This window comes from Falco punctatus (assembly GCF_963210335.1).
Source record: "Falco punctatus genome assembly, chromosome: 2".
Classification (NCBI taxonomy): Eukaryota; Metazoa; Chordata; class Aves; order Falconiformes; family Falconidae; genus Falco; species Falco punctatus.
This window is the reverse complement of record NC_137581.1, coordinates 97,204,623-97,223,815: the sequence shown is the minus strand read 5'-3', so window position 1 is coordinate 97,223,815 and position 19,193 is coordinate 97,204,623. Positions and strand designations below refer to the sequence as shown.

Below are 19,193 nucleotides of genomic sequence, written 5' to 3'. Positions count from 1 at the left end.
GGTAAATAAATAACAGTTATTTAACTCTCAATAGATTGAGCTTTCCTCCTTAAAAAGAAAACATCAAGAAAGACCTGATGACACACACAATCCAAAGGAAACAAACGTTTTCAAAATTATTTTTTCAATACCAAGTAAAAATTTACGTGAGACATGAGAAAATACTTGAAAATGAGCTCATTTAAAGGAAACAGAAAACATTTTTTTTTTAAAAGTAAACACCTTAAAGTTATTGAAAATTATAACCCCAATTTCTTCTTGGACGGATAATAAAAATAGAATATCGGATGAGGAACTCTCGTAAAATATTATGAAATTTCTTCTAAGAAGATGCAAACAATAACTTTGCATGATTACACTACATACGAGCATAGGCACAGTGAAATTCATGTCTTCACCCTCAGCCTTTCCTCAGCTGTTTTCTGCATGCTCTTTAGCTTAAGTTGCAGAGTAATGAAAAAGCCAGCATCATCCCTGGGCTGAAACGCCCCAGGAGTTCTCAGCTGAATGGCTGAGCTCTTTGCAGCCTTTGCCTATAATTAAGGTCCCATACCCCGATGTTTTGGAATCATACAAGAAAAAATCTCCATTATACAGACAAGAAAATCCCAGAGGCTGTGCACACAGTCACTTTAGTCAAACTGGATATCCATCCTTGCTGCTGATATTGCAGAATAAATTCTATTTGCATGCAGCCACACTTAACTAATTTGACTGCCTGGTGGGATGTCTAAAACTACAAACACCATGAAGGTACATTAATCAACAGAGACAGAAATTCTGATTACTAGCACCCCTCAAGGGTGCCCAGCCTGTATGTCCCATAAGGTATACACAGCTCATGAAGCCAGTCAGGCATCCTGAAGCTTGTTCCAAACTGACGTCCCCAGTAGGGTCCCATCACACAACCAAACACGCATCTCTTGTGATGCAGAAGGGACAGCGAACTTCTCAGAAAGGTGTCAGTTGGAGAAGGCTTCTCCTGCCACAGTGATTAACTCAGCCCCTTCTGCCCACATGTAACAGACCCCCAGGAAAGGCAGCTGTCAAGGTTCTTATTACTCTTGCACAGGAACACATTTCCGAAACACTCCTATCCACTGCAAGAAGGCACAGGTTCGTATAGTGAAGTACATATAGTGCATGCTTCCCGAAACGTGCGTGTCTCTTTCTGGGATGAGAAAAACCACAGCAGCGTGCTACCTCTGCAGTCTGGATCCACCAGCCAAAAGAGCTGGGCTTCTACAGTCTAGCACATATACATGGTACGAAAACAAAGAGAAGTAATTCAGATCTGGCTCGTTTTTGCTACATGGTATTTCCCTGGTAGCAAAGGCTGGAGGTTGTTTGCTGAATACGGAGAATGCAGACTGAAGACCTGTACCTCTGCTGAAAGATAGTAAGTAAGTCGCTGTAATTTTACCAGGTTTGGAGGTGTGCATGTTCCCTTGGGCTTGCACAAGTAGGGTTTCATGCCAGGCTCTGCTGCCTGTGACTTTTTCTGAGCAAGACTCTAACATATTGACAGCCCCCTGTAGCACCACATTGAGGTTAAGAGCTGCACTTCTACTTGAGCGCTCAGTTTCACAAGCTTGACATTATTTTAAGATAGCTTTTCCTACACAATCTGAATTGAGAATGAATACAGATTGTCACAGAATTTAAACCCCTTTATTTTATGGATGGTTCTATTTATTCTCTCTTTCCTTTTTTCCCTCGCCATAACAACATTTTGCAGATCTTTTCAAAATCAGCATTTTACTTTTCTTGTCAGCAGGGATGAGGGTGAAGCAGTTAAGATAAATGATTGGAATTCTGCCATCCAGGTGGACTGTCAGCATGTTAAAAAACAGATTGAAACTGGGAAGGAACTAAGTGAAAATTTATGCTCTGTTGGCTGCTTCTCATTAAGAAACATTTGCTCATGAATCTTACATTTTCAGTCTGGATTGCAGTGAGTGATAAGAGCATGACATCATAGGCTTTTCCGCCTTGGGAGGGTCACATGAGAAAAAAAACAACTTTACAAGAAGACAGCTTTTAGTCTTTTTTCACTCTGTGTTTTATTTCAAAAATTAAATAGCTGTTTCACAAATGTAATTTCTTATCTTTCCTATAAGACCCAAGCCATGCATTGGAACTGCGCACTGAGTCCCACGGACCTCAAAAGAGCTATGTCTCTTACGTGCTTCCTTTACCAGATTTTGGTATCTAATTCTGCATTTTTCAAGAGATTTGTGGCTTTCAGAGACTTTGGAATTCACATCTGAATAGATCATAAGTACGTGCTTACAAGTAATTGCCACTTTACTGGCCTCATGGAAATCAAGCCTTCAGTTCTATCAATTTTTATCTACAGTGAGCAAACCCACAAAATAAACTCATTTTGAAAACATAAACCTCTGAGTAGTTTTTCTTTTGGGGACAAGGAAACCATTATTTACCTTTTTACTGATATATTCATGCATTTTTTTATGAAATCATTGTCAATACATACCAAAAGCATTTGATGTTTCTATAACTGAAAAACTGGAAGTGAAAATACAAGTTCATTTCCCCTGAGTAAATCTAGCAAACACTTCACTGAGCAGGAAAGCAAAGGCCTGGAGATCTGGGTTCTGTTTGCAGCTCTGTTGTGACCTGGAGAGAAACCCTACAAAGGGCTCCCTCTTCATAAGCCTCCCCCACCTGTAAGTGATCTAACTCTGATCTGAAGAGGACCTTTATTTAGCTCATGGTCTGGAAGCTAGGGATCCATATTGCTTCACAAAGAACTGACCTGTGCCACAGTTTGCCAGTTAGTAGCATCATCCTCACTTGGATGGATTCCTTGATTCCACCTCCTCTGAACAACATAGATCACAGGCTCAATGGAAATATTGAATTTTGAAGACCACTTCACCTCCAGGTCTCCTGACTGAAGTTCTATGAATTTTAATTCTTTCCGGGGTTTCAGTGGAACACCTGAATAGGAAAGTGCAGACAAAATATATGAGTAATTTGCAAGATGCAATTAAACCATATGTAGATGAAGCTGTATTAAAAAATAATTTAACACACACCCCCCCCCCCCCGAAACAACTAGATCAGACAAAAGGAAAAAAGAGGGGGAATGGATAGGCTGGTGAGCATAGGAGTTTCAGAAGTGCTCATAACTGACCTATCTCTGTTAACGGCAAAGTTGTTTTTTAAAAAATCTTCAGAATTATTTATTTCACTTAAAAACTAAATGATCTGTAAGTTTTAAGCTAAAACTGATCTCACAGAAAACACCTTCCAGATACGCTTTGATAACTTGGAGAAAGACCCCTTTGATCCCAAGCGGAATCAGTCATACTTGTTGTTCAGTTTTTCACCTAATTTAGGACAGAATGACAGAACTTCTACACCACATAGTGATCCATTACACCACTTCTCCATCCTTACCATTAGAAAGCTTTCCCACAACCCTGTTTAGTCTCCTCCACCGCATCTTGTACTCGATAACTGTCCACGATGTTCACGGATCATGGAGAACAGATTCTTTTTCATCTATGGAGGAGCCTTTCATATACCACAAGACTGTCATCATACCTCTGAATGTTTTCTTCTCCACTCTAGTAACCAAAGATCATTCTTCTTTTCTTTTAAATCAGTGTTTCTAGACCTCTGATCATTCTTGCACTTGTGTCTAGAAACTCTATTGACCCACAGCCCTTCTTCAGAATCAAGCCTAAAACTGGACAGAGACTGTGTCTAAACTCTTACAGTGTAGACTAGAGAAGCAGGATTATTTCACACATCTTACATTAAATTGATATACTTAAGAAAGCTGTTTGCCTTCTCCTTGGCAACATGATCTTATTGATTCACACGCAGCTGTATTGTACGATGTGTCATGCTACACTCTTCCCGAAAGAAATAGGAAAGGTATTTTCAAGGCATCTTGGAATAGGTATATCTAACATATACTGTCCAACTGTTACATTTCAGAAACAAAGACATCTTTCTAAAATTTTACAGTAATTTCTCATTATACAATGATACTGAAGGACAGTTATTTCTGTTGTTCCTACTGCTGGTAATATCACTGTTTTGAAAACATCTGCAGTAGCTTAAAGCAAAAAAACAGCTCTTCAAATTTGGCACCTTTTGATTAAATTGACAAATCAAGTGTTAGATACATTTCTCTAGACAGACTTTAGGAAATCAAATATTTGAGTGCACTGCATCTTGCCACTTCAGGATATGTCACAAGATGTCTATGCTGATATATGAACCTTCTTAGCAAGTTATCATATGCACTGTAGTTATTTTGTCATTTCAGTGACTGTCCACGACTCCAGCATAATGTGTTGGTTTGGTAAATTGTTTCCTACTCGGTCTGCCACAGATAACAGAGTATCAAAATTTCCTTAGGTGAACAAACCACTTTTCGATTTTAAGAGGTCTTCTCCTAAATCTGATTATCCAATTAGCTACAGGTAAATAAAAACGAACTTGTAGCCCTTGAACAAACCTAAATTCAACCTGAGGAAAATCCAGTATTTAAATCTGGTTATCACAGCAGTTTAAACTCTAGATACCCTTCAGCAGCCTGCAGTCTTAGTCTAATATAACAAACATCACAGAACATGTCAGTTCAGTTTTCCACATTTGAAAATCCTTCTTTAATTAAGACGTACAATAATCCTACAATTTGCATGTTAAGAAAACTTCCATCTGCTTCGTATTAGGGGCAGTTGGATTCACTTGATTGCAAGTATCTCGGCCTCTCCAGTGTTACGTAATTGTGTGCAGATGGAGCACAGCAGCACAAACAGCGAGAGCACAGCACAAGTGCATTTTAAAATACTTTTATAGAACCAGCACCATCAATTTAATATCCAGATGTGTAGATTCAATTACTCTTCAATGTGCTTTTTATTATGTAAATGGTCAGCTCTTTCATCATGCTGGAACAAATTAGTCCTCTGCAGTCTGTGGTGCTTAACTGAAGAATTCAAATCACTGATTGCTGCATGTTATCAATACCCCAGCCCAGGAAAAATGTTTCTAAAGGTATCTTTCAAACAGTACATGCATCTCCATGCCGTGAAAACACAAATTGCACATTGGACCACCATAAGAATCTGATCTTAAATGTTGATTCTCTAGGAATTCAAAAAGCTTCCATGGAATGATTTCTGACAGTAAAGGGTATATTCATGGCATCAGTACAATTGTAAACACAGTTGTTCAAAGACTCAGAGATGTGCAAAACTGTACACTATTTAATAGAAAACTGTTTTTCTCTAAGCATGAGATGAGCCTTTAAACTGTGGGTGACCATCAGGCTCCCACTACCCTATTACGATATTTTCAATACTATCGTACACTTTAAATGTCATAATCATCTCTTCATAATTTACTGTGCCCAGATCTGCAGTTTGGTCTGCTGCATGGATTGCTCCCTTACACGTTTCAGACAAAACTAGTTAGGCTGGTAAAGCCAGCATGAATTCTGAATCCTTGTTAGAAAGAGGTCCTGGAAAGTTCACACAAGTAGGTATATCATCACATCTGACAGACCACTAACTTCTGAACAGGAAAAAAGGTGATAGGTCATTTTTTCATGTGTTACCAGCTGACTGTAGAAAAATATACATGTCCTCGTCCTTACTTAGGTGTGCACATGCGCACATCAGACAAAGTGAACTTGACCACGCATTTCCCTTTCTCTTCCTTCCTTTTTCTTCTGCATTTTCAAACTGTTTTATTTCAAAGTAGAGATACTGCTCCCATTTCTATCTCTAAAGTATTAAATCTACATTAGGCACTTACTATTACTTGTAACATTATTATGTCCATATAGAAAAAAAATAATTAGGTAGGCCATGGAGAAGGGACACTTTCTGAAGTCCTTCACTACTTGAGACAATGTAAAGGAGATTATAAGGTAGGTGACAAAAGAGTAGGAGTAAACATCTGATATCTCCAGTAAAGGGAAATAAAAATGGAAAGATTATGGAACTGATTAGTAATACGCCCAACAGAGATGAAAAAATACAATGATAATGGACAGTTTGAAGATTACAGCGAATGCAAGCCAATTAACAATTAGGATAATGAATAACTGGACTTGTTATGTTAATCCAACAACACTTGCAATACAAGACTTTCGTGGCAGCGTACTTATATTAATATTCTTTTATGACTGGGCTTTAGCAGTCAGTACTAGAGAGGAAATCCAGTTTGTAAATCCAGCAAATCAGATGAGTATTTATATTATACCTGCTGTTGTAACTTATGTCCAGAGCTTGATCAACAGTAAAACTATAGTAACTTCTGCAGACTCTTAGATTCTTAGATCTGAGTTCATTTTCTAGCTGTGAGTGCTGTCAAAATTATAAGAATAAGTACTAAACTTATTCACTAGATCTTAGTCAGGCTTGCAGAGTTTGCCTTTCCTTAGTGACAGGAAGGTCATTTACCCCTGGAGGAAATGAATAGCAAGCCTGCTCTGCTTCTCTTTGTCCTTTGTTGCAGAAAGACAGGTTGAAGAGCCTAATTAGCTGAATTCATCAGCTGAGAAGGCAGTGTAGTATTGGGCTTACCCTTCCTCTGCAAGACAAATGCTCTTACAAGCAAGCACGTCCTGCAGATAGGTGATAAGATGTTAGAGAAGGTTAGCTCTGTTCCTGTATAACCATGCTGAACAGTAGTAGACTTTCCAGTGTTCAGTTGTACAACGTGTCATAACCTGTGTCCTCTCCAAAAGCATGTCATCTTGTTTCCTTTGTTTGTTTGTTTGCTTGCTTGTTTTGTTTTTACCTTTTTCAGCAGTTACATTTACCGGAATGCTTTGCAGTTCTGGTATGGAAGCTGACCATGTAAACCATTACATATACAATCCAAATGCCACTTTATCACTCCGGTCATTTGTCTCAAGAAGACAAAAGAAATAACTAAGTGATCCATTTTAATAATTTTCATTTTGAAAGGTGCTGTTTATAAGAGTGCATTAATTCCTCATAGTTTTTAAGGGGATCCTCTGAAGTATCTTGGAAGCATGAGAATCTCCCTTCTGCACTGGATTTTTGGATCACAGTATTGCCTGCTGTTCAAAATATCTTGAACACTATCTTCATCCGTTTTATTCTTACTCAACCTATATGACTTCTAGATCAGATTTTCTCCATTGATGTAAATAAATAAGACAGTGCTTCCTGACAGCCCACCCTGTACACTGAAAGACAGGATTCAGAAGTCACAGCACAGTATTTCTGGCATACATCTCATCACTAGGGAGATTCAAAAATATGTACCAACATTTCAGTGAAAACAACAAACTTAAAGATAAAATCACGATCTCCATATATTTTACCATTTTTCCATCTACAGATGGAAGTAAGTCTGGAATCAGACCTAAGCCTGGAGCTCAGTTCTGAGTTCTGCTGATTAGAGACCACACACACAGAAAGCCCACGCTATCAGAATAACTGATTAATATTTATTTTTTATCACTGAAGTAAGGAGAATGGATTTCTATCAAAACATTCCAGCTCTGTGGAACAAGAAAATGCCTTTCATAAATGCTCATTTTTCTGCATTACGAGCACATTTTCAGAATATTTCCAAGTATAAAGCTTTTTTAATTGCAACATATTAAAAACTGGAGTTTGTCTAAGCAAATCATTTCTTAGTCAGTATTTTCTTGCTGATGGATGAGAAGGAAAACCTTTTTTCACAGAATATCAGGACTCAAATAAATTACAAAATTTTGAATAATATTGCCTTAGTTTTAAATAATGATTTAACATATATGTGGTTATTATAATCTTTCACCAGAGGTTTTTAGGTCGTTAAGAACACCAATGCCAAATATATTGCATTGATTTGTTCTTTTACCAGATTATTCACACTTCCTATTTGGTAGTCCTACCTGCCTGGCTTACAAATATAAATGTTATTTCTGATTAATAGACATTGAACTATTTACCATTAAATATTTTTCTGCTGCATTCTCTCTCATCTGCATCAAATTAAGTGAGATTTCACCTAAGTTGGCAAGTTTGTTCTGCTTAAGATGATTCATAATAGCCACATGTTTACATCCCACATATTTCTAAACATGGGCTTCACAAGGGGAAAAAAAATCAACAGCAATATTTTTCTCTGGCTTTCCATCTTTTCAGTGTCCAGCCACATTTCTACAGGCACCTCTCCTTTTTTTTCACATCCATACAAACCCCTATGAAATGACAGTCCTGGTTTTCTAGGAGACTTTATTATGGCCCAAAGTTATTAGGCCAGTATGAGTACATATTAATAATCTCTACCTTTGTACAGATTTTTTGGAACTTGGCACGTATGACCACATCCATTGGAACAGCATTTCTTCACTCCAGAACATTCACTATCAGCTTCACAGCTTTCAACACAGGCAGCTGCAAAACCACTGGCCTTCTCAGGTGCTGGGCAGTCCCCTTGCTTCACAGACAGGATGTACTTAAGGAATTCACAGCTAGTTAGGCATTCGTAATTCTTCTTGGGAAAAAGAGGCTAAAGGGAAAGCAAAAGAACTGTATAAATTTTTCAACAAGAAAAAAAAAAAAAAAAAAAAAAGTTGTACATTTTCCAAGACCTCCTATACAAAAATTCAGATTTTCAGCTTTTGCAAGACTATCCCTGAAGATTTATATATTCAAGCCACTTCTAAAAAAGCATTCCAAGTACAGAATGATGAATTCCCTCAAGTAAGACCACCATTTTTAATGGAATAAAGTTGTTTATATGTGCCAGCTTTCCCTTGTTTTCCTCACATTGGCTGGTTACAAAGTTGCTCAATGACAGATTAAAAGCATTCAGAAAACAAAGGAAAAGCAGCGGTCAGACAGTCTTTTTGTTCTACTACCCCAAATTCCTCCCTTTGTACTTCATAACAATTTACCCACAATATCTGATGTAATGCCACACTAGATAAATAAGTGAAATCTTGTTTCATTATACTGTTTGAACTGAGTTGGCTAAGAGAAGATTTTGCAGCACCTTTATGTCCTTGCCAGCATATTAGTAATTGTGTAACTCTTCATGCAACTGGAACTAAATTTTTGATAAAATGATCACAAAATACAAATTAAAGTAAGTCCTACATACATTGATTATAGATCAAAGTAAATGCTACTTCTTTGAGAAATCAACTCTGAGATATACAAGAGGTTGCTGCAACACAGAGACATTTTTTTATAGCATGTGTACTACTCAGAGGTTTGCAAGGTTCACTTAAAATTGTATTACAAATAGCATCTAGCACCCTAGGGAAAGCATTGTGTGTGACATGGTGATTTCATGTACTCTTTTATCTGGTGCTTCATTTAGTCTGGTGCAAAAACAGATAAAGTGATTCCCTTCAAAGTGATTGCTGGAACTGGGGATGAGCAACCCATGTAACTGGGGTACCTATAGCCTGCCTTTCTATCTCAGAGCAACCAAACCCCTTCCATCCTGACAGATCTGATTTACAGATTCCTGAGCATACACAGGAATTATAATCCACCGTCCATCCAACTACTCATGTAACTTCTGCAACTTCCTTCCATATTCAAATGGTTTTGAATCTTATTCTTATTTTTATTGTTTTCATACTTCCGGCAAAATGAGAAATATTTCACTATCATGGAGGCGTAGGTGTTTCACAGATTGTGTCAGTTTATTCTCCAAAGTCACTGTGGTCCAAGAATGTGCCACTATGTTACATCTCCCATCTTGTCCTACAGAACAGTCCAGAATTTTTGAACCAGGCTTTCAAGGACGCATTTAGGTGTTTCAGCTTAACCAGCCTAACAGCTGCCAAAATGAACAGTCCTTACATTTGCTACTGACCCCGGTGATCCTTGGACACACAGTCCTGCTGTTCCCCTCATTGGAATGCACCTGATTACATGGTTAGCCAGTTAAGCTAAACCAGCAGGAAACTGAATTTATGGGAAAAAAGTAAACTGTCTCCTTTTCTTCTTTACACATAAGGTTCCATTAACATGAGTACACTTACTCAGTAGATAAGAAGTAATATAACAAACACGGACCTCGAGAAACACAAAGCTAAATTGTTGCTTCCAGATTTTTTACAAAATACAAAAAGATTGAAAACACTCTCAAAGGAAAACAGCCTCCTTCAATTCAATCAAATGTCGTCTATGGAGCATACAAGAGTCTGAGAGAAAGGAAAGTGGTTCTGTGCTTTTGTGTGGGTGAAGCTAATTTCAAATCCTAAAACATCACAAATTTGCAGCTACTTAATTAAAAACTTCATAGCTCCCTGAGGCATAATACGTCCTCAAGGCTTCTCCTCCTCACCCTATTTCACAGCTCATTTTTCAGTTAGCTGCTAAATGTGCTGCTCTTCATTATGGGCCTTTGAAGTTCTAAATTTAGCTTCAACCACAAAACACTAATCAAAGAGGGATGCTCACTGTTTTTAACTACAAGAGAACAGTGTTCTACAAATGTTTTCCTTTTAAACCAATTTTATACATATTTTCAGCCATATCTGGAAACATACAGCCTAAGTGAGAAGTGATATATAATAATGACATAAATTAGATCCACTATAACTGCTTTATTACACCGCCGCAGAGTTTTGTATATGAGGAAGCAGCAATTAATCCAGGTTAAAGAACTCTTACGAGGACTGGTTTTCATGCAAAATTTTTACTTTGTTTTCTGATGTAACTACATAGATCAGTGATCCAGTAATCCCTATTTACACATAGTTGGATATACATTTTTTCTTTAGTTGAAATTACAGCTACTTCTAATCATCTTCATGATGCTTAAAATCATTTAAACATCAGACATGCTCTTGTACGAGAAAGAGTTCCAACAGTGATGAGAGTGCAGTTACATCAGTGTATCAGTGAAACCATTATATAAATTAAGGTCATTTCTATTTCTTATAGGAAAAGCTGAAAATCTTCATAAACGTACATTTTCATAGACTTGAATCAAGTTACAACTTTTTTTTTATTGATTTAGTTATAATAAAGCAACTTTCTATTGAGATGGTATTTCCATTTCGTACTTAAAAACACTGAAGAACTGTAATAGCTGACTTCTGCCAACTCAGCAGAGCCACGTTTTAAATCAAATAAAACAATCTCCTTTTTTGTACTAGTTTAACAGATCCAGGTTTTCTTATTCACAAAGTTACTCTGAAACATGACACAAAGTTTTCCAAATACTTCTTCCTGAATAATTATGTATTTTGATAGTAGTCTTCTGAATTAGGAGTACACAATCCAGTTACTTCTAGTAAGATACTCTTTTAGAAATCAGATTGACTTTCACATACAGGAAAGCCATCTTTTCTAGCTACCTTGCACAAGGATTTTCACACAATGACATCTCATCTTTTAAGCAAAGATACTCTTTCTTACACATGTCCAGAAAAGACAGAAGGGCATGTGGTAGAAATAGTATCTTACATGAGGGACTTAAGAGCACCTTCTGAGAGAAGCTATGTAAGTGTGGCTGGAACAAGTCTAAAAACTTCAAATTGAGATAATTCATTTGTTCAGGGGAAAAGAAATATGGTGGGTTTGGTTTTTTTTAAAAAAAAAAACTCAGACTTAAAATGGCTACATTATTATATGTGTATCAATTCAAATGAAGGCAACTGCTGTAAAAATCCCATTTGTTAGTTGTTTCCTTTAAGCCAGTAATTTAAACAAAAGAGACAGCTAGAACAAAGTGAGAAAGAGCGCCCTTGGGCTGACATACCTCACAGAAGCTTTGGCAATGGTTTTTCTTCAGGTCCCAGGACTCTTTGCAGGGCTCCAGGCACTAGGAAGAATCAGGAGGCAGAGAAGTGTCAGGAAGAGAAAGAAAGAAAGAAAGAAACAACCACAAATGACCCCATTTCTTCTCCAGTTGTTTGTTTGGCCCATAGGAAGTATAATAAGCAGCTTTAGAAATCCACTTCTCCTAGGGATAAGATTGTGTCATTGAGTCATGGTGTCACAGTAAGGTCATGCCAAGCCACGGTTAGATTACAACAAGAAATACTTTCAGTATTTCTTACTGTAAAAGGCAATTGCCTCACTTGTTTATACACCATCCTATTTTCTACCTCATTGAATCCAGGCCCTAATACCATTTAACACCATGTCACCTGGATCACAGAGACACTGTCAAAAGCACTACTCTAAACTACAGAAAGTTAAATCTTCTCCTTGCTCACCAGCCTAAAGATTGGACGGGCACATTGCCTTCCCAAGCGAGAAACTATTTCATCAAGCTATAGAGTAAACTCAGCAGAGATTTAACCACTATTCCTGTATATATAGACAATGTTCACTGGTCTGTGCGCAAATTTACTTTATTTCAAGTACCATATTATAATTTCTTCACCTTCAACCTCTACAGCAATGGTTATATGGAGACTTGAGATTCAAACCCTGCAAACCAGAGTCAAGCTTCACAGCACAGCATAAAGAAAAATCACACTGTCAAGAGCATTCACTGCAGCTGAAACATGAATTCAGATTCACATCCAGAAACCTTTTCTCTTCCTTTGTTAGACACATGGTCTGGCATTATTGGGAGTTCTTCTCTTTCTGGTAATAATGCAAAGATACTTATTGCACCAAAAAGAAAGGCCTCTGACATGCAATTTTGTATTTATATAATTTGTTTCTCTTATACATAGTATTAGATCAGATCCATATACACTTACGCTATTCAAAACCAAACATGAATACATATAGGCTGTATCTCAGCTGTCTACCTGTATCATTAATGTACTAAAAAAAAAATAATGTTTTAAAAGTTAAGCATTTTTCTTACTAGCAACGAAGCCCAAAAAATATAATAAAACAGTTAGTCACAGAGGTTACACATTTCAGGAATGAAAAATACCACACAAACATTTTCTCTATATGTATTTTAGACTCCATTTCTAGCACTTCAAAACTCACAATGTGCTGTATACAGAGTAATTGGAGGGATACATTATAAAATGTCACTGAAGTCAGTAAGTTTAATTAATTCCAGAGTGGTGTTCCTCCTGTGGTAGAGTTACTGCACATTTGAGCCCAGTTCCACTGTCATACCAATTTTACAGCTCTTCTCTCTGATGGATTTAGCCCCAAATTATATAGGAATAGATGGTTTAAAGACAAAATGAGCAACATTCTGACCACACTGGGACTTTGTCAGTGATCCCCAAGGCTATCAGGATTTCCATATCCTTGCCTTCTCTGAATTCTTGCTTTACTGCTGCTCAGCCACACATATTTAAACCAGCATATCCACAATCCTGAGATGACAACTAGCACCAAGTTCATGCAGACTAGACCACCTTCCTTGCAGGCTCTAAAGCAAAACAGCTGGTATTCCTGAAAGGAAATACCATGACACCGTATGCTTCAGAAGGTTTGTTCAAGGTGTTTGTACCAGGTTCTCTTTACCTGCAATGTAAGTATGCTCCAGCACTTGTCTGGCTGCTGCTCTGTCTCAACAAGGACTCGGGACAGCCCAGGCTACTTTCAGTTGAGCCCCAGCACCTCCTGCTGTCAGAGCAGGCAAAGATGATGGGCATCTCAACTCAGACACTTCAAAGGAAAGATGGACAAAATAAACCAGGGATCAGCAGCATCCTGCAATCTGACTGCTCTCAGAAGACTCCAAAGAAAACAGATGAAATAGAAAACCATAAGACCTCCATCATAAGCTTCATAGGCTCTGATTAGAGCACATGCTCTTACCCATACATAAACAAACAAATCTTCTTACTCCTGCTGTATGAGGAGTCCTCAGACCATTTGGCTTAGCCTAGCACCATGGGCTGCTGGCAGGAGCTGACTGCCTAGCTTTAGTGCAGCTGTACCATTCTGCAGGTTGGAGAAAAACTGCTAGCAGGCAGATATATTGCCAATAACTTTGCACTAGAAGAGTTTGGGACATCTTTCTAAAAAGGTAGTTCTTAAGCTTGCACTAATAAAGATTGAAAGCACCTCACAAACACTGAGGTTTGTGCGTTTATCCTCTTAGTCACTCTGTTATGAGGTTCCCCTAAAGTGGGAAGCTGAAAAAGCTGGAAGCTTGGATTGAGGTCTCACCTTTGAGTCCTTGATTTAAACTGTAAATCTGCTGAGATCTTGAGATCCCTACCACTGCTTGGTGAGCTTTATCCTCTGAATGGCAATTATCTCAGGTAGAGAGATAGCTGTTTTTCCCTATGAAGTCTATCGTGGTGTTTTTTTATATGGAGAGGGAAATGTGTTCCAGATCCGATATGTTGCATACATACTAGCTCTGAAGAAGGGCTATTGTGTACATAAATTTGCCTTTTTCCAGACATCTCAGCTTTCTAATAAACTCTGTACTCATAAACTTCAGCCTGCCTGGTTCTGTTAAACTTTTTCATCCCACTTACATGTGTCACTCTGAGCTGTATCTTATTTCTGCAAAGCATTGTAGTTCTTTTTTCATCTTTGGCATGCTTTGCTAGGAATGTGCCTCAAGATGTGTATACTGAAGAACACGCATTTTGCAGTGCCCTGCACAGTACTGTAATAAAACATTTCTACCTCCACTATGGATCTCTCCCATTGTTAGACCACCTAGCCAAGGCAAGCACCAAACTGAAAATTCTCTCAACGAAAAAGCAGAATCAGGCCTTACATTGACAGGGGCTGAAGGTTTTCTGACAGGCATCATTCCATGCATAATAAAAATTAAAATTAAGAAAATGCGTATCAGGACTAGTGGCAATAATATCAGTTTCCTTAATCCAAGCAGTCAAAGAATATAAAAAAAAAAAAGCATACAATTTAAAATTTAAAATTCTGAGAATAAATTTATAATAATTTCAATGCAACTCAGCAAAGACCTGACCCAAAGCTCCCCCAGACCAACAGGAATTATTTCACTAGCGTTTAGCTTAGTCTTAACATCTGAAAGGAAAGCACACAGCATTTCTCATCAATAAGAAGAGTTTCAAGGAAATACCTAAAACACCCATGAGAAAACTAATCCCACTCAGCAGGTAAACACATCCAGGTTTTCTGGATTAGTGTAAATGTGTGTGCCTGTTAGAAGGATACTGAAGTCCTCTATTCAGGATGAGGAGGAATCTAGGCCAAGCAGCAGCTGGTTTTGGCTCTACTTTATGTAATAAAAGATACCTTGCAGACATTACCACCCCCTCTCAGAAGCTACGTTTAGGTATGTACATGGCAGACCACCAGCAGGCAGGAGGGCAGCAGCATGGGAAGCATCCTGGCAGTCCTTTTGGTAGATGTCGCCAGTACCTTGGGGCCATCGCTGACTGCTGCCCCAGCATCACCATAAAGGCTGTTCTTTTGCTGGGGCATGAAGAGATAAGAAACACAGCGTTTAACTAGTCATTACAGGCCTGTGGCACTCTTCAGAAGATGATGACTGTTAATCCCACTGGCCTTCTAAACTGATCCTCCTAAAGCACTTGTTTTATCATCTCCTGTGGTTAAATCCAAAAGTTGTAGGCTTCCTTTCTTGATCCAGACTGCTGCAGAGTTGTTACTCAGTACTAAACAACTCCATCAAAAGCCAAAACGAGTGCTAATAGAAAGCACCCCAGCATTTGTCATCCTTCAAAAAGTGTGTGTGTGGGTACATCACACACGGAGGTAAAAATATCAGATACTACTATAGATGTGTTAATATTCAGATTGTATAAAATTAGGAACAAGGGCAAAGAACTGTTTCATTCAAGGAAGAAAAACCACTATTGCTTTAAAATATTATGGGTTATATTTGTTTATTTCATTTTTTAAAGATTAGGAACAAGGCTCCTGTTAGAGAAGTCTTTTCCGATCTAATATCTAAACTATAAATGAAGCAACTATGAGATTAGTGTATGATGCATGTCATTTACATTGCTTAGTAAAGGGATTTTCAAAATAGTCTACCAACACTTTTGCTTAGGACATATTGGCTTTGCCCTGAATAGGAGGGAGTTAAACCGACCCAGCAATTTTGAAAGTCTAATGGATTGCAAAACATTAATTCAGGTATTGAAATAAATACTTATTCAAATACTGTACATTTATTCAATTAAGTAGCTGAATATGACATATTTGTATCTATTTAAGTGCAAACAAATATTTATTTCAGAGAAGAGTCTACCCGCAGTATTTTTTTCTAATAAGGCTTCTTCCTTCACCAAAGTGGTCACATGCAAACTTTCGTAAAAAGAATGGAATCAAAGTGTTGTAGCTAGAATATAATTATTCTTTTCATTATCATTCATGATCACAGTTGCTCACAACAGCAAGGTCAGAAAGCAACGGTTTATGTTTACAACATATATTTAAGTGTTTTGCTGCCCTAAAGTATTTAATTAAATGTAACTTAGATGGTTGGGGAAAAGAAAGGAACAAAACACATTTCAGAGTAGTCTCCTAAGACCTTGATATGTCACTAAGAGAAGCACCTGAAAAATGCATGCACTATCAGGCACTGAGCAAAGAACTTTCTTGTGGTCCAGAATCTAACCAAAGTCAAACAGGAATATAGTGTTCATCACTCTCAGAGAGAATAATTTTGTGAAGGGTACACTTAAATATATGACTGCACCCAAAGGAACCAGGAGAAAAGTGATTTTCAACCTGTAGATCAGTGACAGTAAACACAACGCAAAACGTAAACAGGCAGCAAGAAAGAAGTAACCGATTTTGAGATTATTTTTTTTTTTATATCTGTATCTGCTGTTTACCAATAGGAATAGAAATGGTTACTTTCTGTAACTTGGACTGTGAGTTGTCTGAAGAATGCGATTTTTTACTTTCAGAAAAGTAAATGCACAGTTGAATATTTACCTAGTCCAAATAAATTAATAGCATGCTAGCTTGGTAGAACAGTATTAGCCATTAGCAATATCACATCATAGAACATAATAGTTTTCAAACAGTTTGAACAACTACTTTTCTTCACTGTAAGAGTCATGAGATGCAGGATGTTTTTACTGAAACTATTTCTTATGATAAAACTGAGGAGATGCATCAGTAAGATTTATAATTTTTTAAAAGATGGCATATCAATTAAAAAATCATCTACGATTAGTTCTGGATTACATTTTCCCAAAAGATCCATATATATCAAAAACAATCCTCGAACATTCTCTTCCTAGAAGGTACATCTCAGTTATTAATGCCAAAAAGAAATATCAGTATTTACATTACTGTTTGAATCAAAGACCAAATTAGATTCTCCAACTTGACTTATGAGTCTGATCTGGTATTTTTGCACTTAGGAGGACATGGTGTAATTCTAAAAGCCATAAGGAAATAATTTAGCAGAATGGCAGAACATTAATTATGCATAAAAGAAGGTAAGAATCCCAACTCTAACAATTTGCAGTGAAACAACAAAAGAATCCTGAGATAAGACCAATTAATCAGTCTGAGGGACTCTGGATGCCCACTTTGATTTTTGTCAAATTGTTTTACAGAAGTCTATTTATACATACGTCTATATACATAGGTATGTATACATACACATTCCTTCTATAGATCCAAGGCAGGTGACTTGATTTCTGCATATTAAAATGAAAGAAATGTTGGTTATTAAATTGGACACACTCTTGTAAAGATCCCTTTGATTTTTATTTTTTTTTTAATCTCCAGTTGAGAATCTTTGACCAGCACTAAGGTATGAGCTGTCTACCCACCCAGAATGCACTAGGTGTGACTGCTTCATAATGTATGTTACAAAATTAAAAGCTCACATAAATAGAACTACATGCAGTGAGAATTTCAGGCACTTAAAGCGAGGAATCAGAGGTAGGTAAGTGAATCCAGAATGATGATGCAAAAAACACCTGTTCTCATTTCCACATTGAATCATTTTTTATGTTCTCCAGAAACCATGCTCGATACTTTGATTGATTCAGAGGCTTCATGTTGAGTAACCCTCCATGTGAATGGTTCATCATATCAGGGTACTGCACTCAAGCTTCTGGGCACACTTCCTAGTGATCAAGTGCCTAAGATGATGCACTAGAGCACTTCAGGTATGAGCATCTTCAGATGTTCATACACCCTATCAGGACAGGTACCCACTGTTCACATCTATCTTGTATAAAACAAACCATTAGAGGTAGAGATGCACTAATGAATCACTCCGTTCCTCAGGCCAAAAAAATCCAAGAGCCAGAGAGGAGTATTCAACTGCAGAACCAGTAGCTGTCATATTAGCTTGCAGCATACATGTTGTTCAAGAAGCCTCTGAGCGTTTTGTGAGATCCCTCTTAAGCCGAGACAGTTTCTTGCTTCTCTGCCTCTTCTCCCGCATTAGCAGGCTGAACCATCACAGCACCAATCATCAGCTTTCTAGAAATCTGGTGTAACATTTTAGCTCCTAAAACTGTTACATTTAATGTAGACTGGGAGAGGTTTAAGTATCTTTAAAACTTTGACAGTTTAACAGGAACAACTGTGAAACATATTCTTTTACGTAAAATAGCAGGTTTGTGTGGCTACCTGGAATTACTCCTTTGTTCACATTAAAGAGATTCTCATGAGAATTACACTATAATATATTTCCCTTGTAACAAATAGGTTAAATGACAGAGAAAGGTTCCCTGTCTGTGTTGCCTGTTTTCTCTCCTGTAGGTCAGTGAGCATCATGATTTGGTGAAAAGGAGTGATTTTGTGTTAGAGGATCAAGTCTTAATTAAATTAGTTACAGTTGGGGTTATTCTGTGACATTATCATGTACACTGGGAACCCAGCTGATATTGTCTGAAAGTATTGCTAATTGTAGAGCTGGTTTTGAATGAAAGCCAGGTCTTAGATTTTAAATGGTTAATAAATAATGTTGTGCTTGGGGTCTCCAAAATCCCTTTAATGAGCACTTTTTAGTCTTTCTTCAAATGTATTTTTTTGTGGTTCTATACTGATGATATCCTGACAGGTACTGTGATGGAGTACATGACAAGGAAGAGGTTACTAATGTGGAATTTGTTATCGTCTGCAAGTACCAATTTATTCTTATAATTAAAAGTATATATATATGTATCTACAAAGAAAAAGAAAAATCATTTGTAATCAACATTCAGATAGTTTATTCTTATGCTTTAGGACAGATGACTACTTTGTATTTTTCAGAAGTCAACTGCTAAGAAAAAAGTAAAAACAAAATACCTGGGGATAGCACCAAAACTAAGGATATGGTGTCTCTACAGGAGTGAG

General features: G+C 37.4%; 1 protein-coding gene across 1 annotated transcript in view; it reads right to left on the bottom strand.

The window, feature by feature from the left end:
- The window catches only part of ANOS1 (anosmin 1), a 145,705-nt gene that overhangs the window by 50,731 nt on the left and 75,781 nt on the right, over window positions 1–19,193 (bottom strand). Inside the window, exons 3-5 of the mRNA XM_080377639.1 lie at window positions 11,740–11,802; window positions 8,301–8,523; window positions 2,780–2,964 (exon numbers count right to left, since the gene is read on the bottom strand). Coding sequence (XP_080233765.1) covers window positions 2,780–2,964; window positions 8,301–8,523; window positions 11,740–11,802 — 471 coding nt within the window. The remainder of the gene's footprint in view (window positions 1–2,779; window positions 2,965–8,300; window positions 8,524–11,739; window positions 11,803–19,193) is intronic.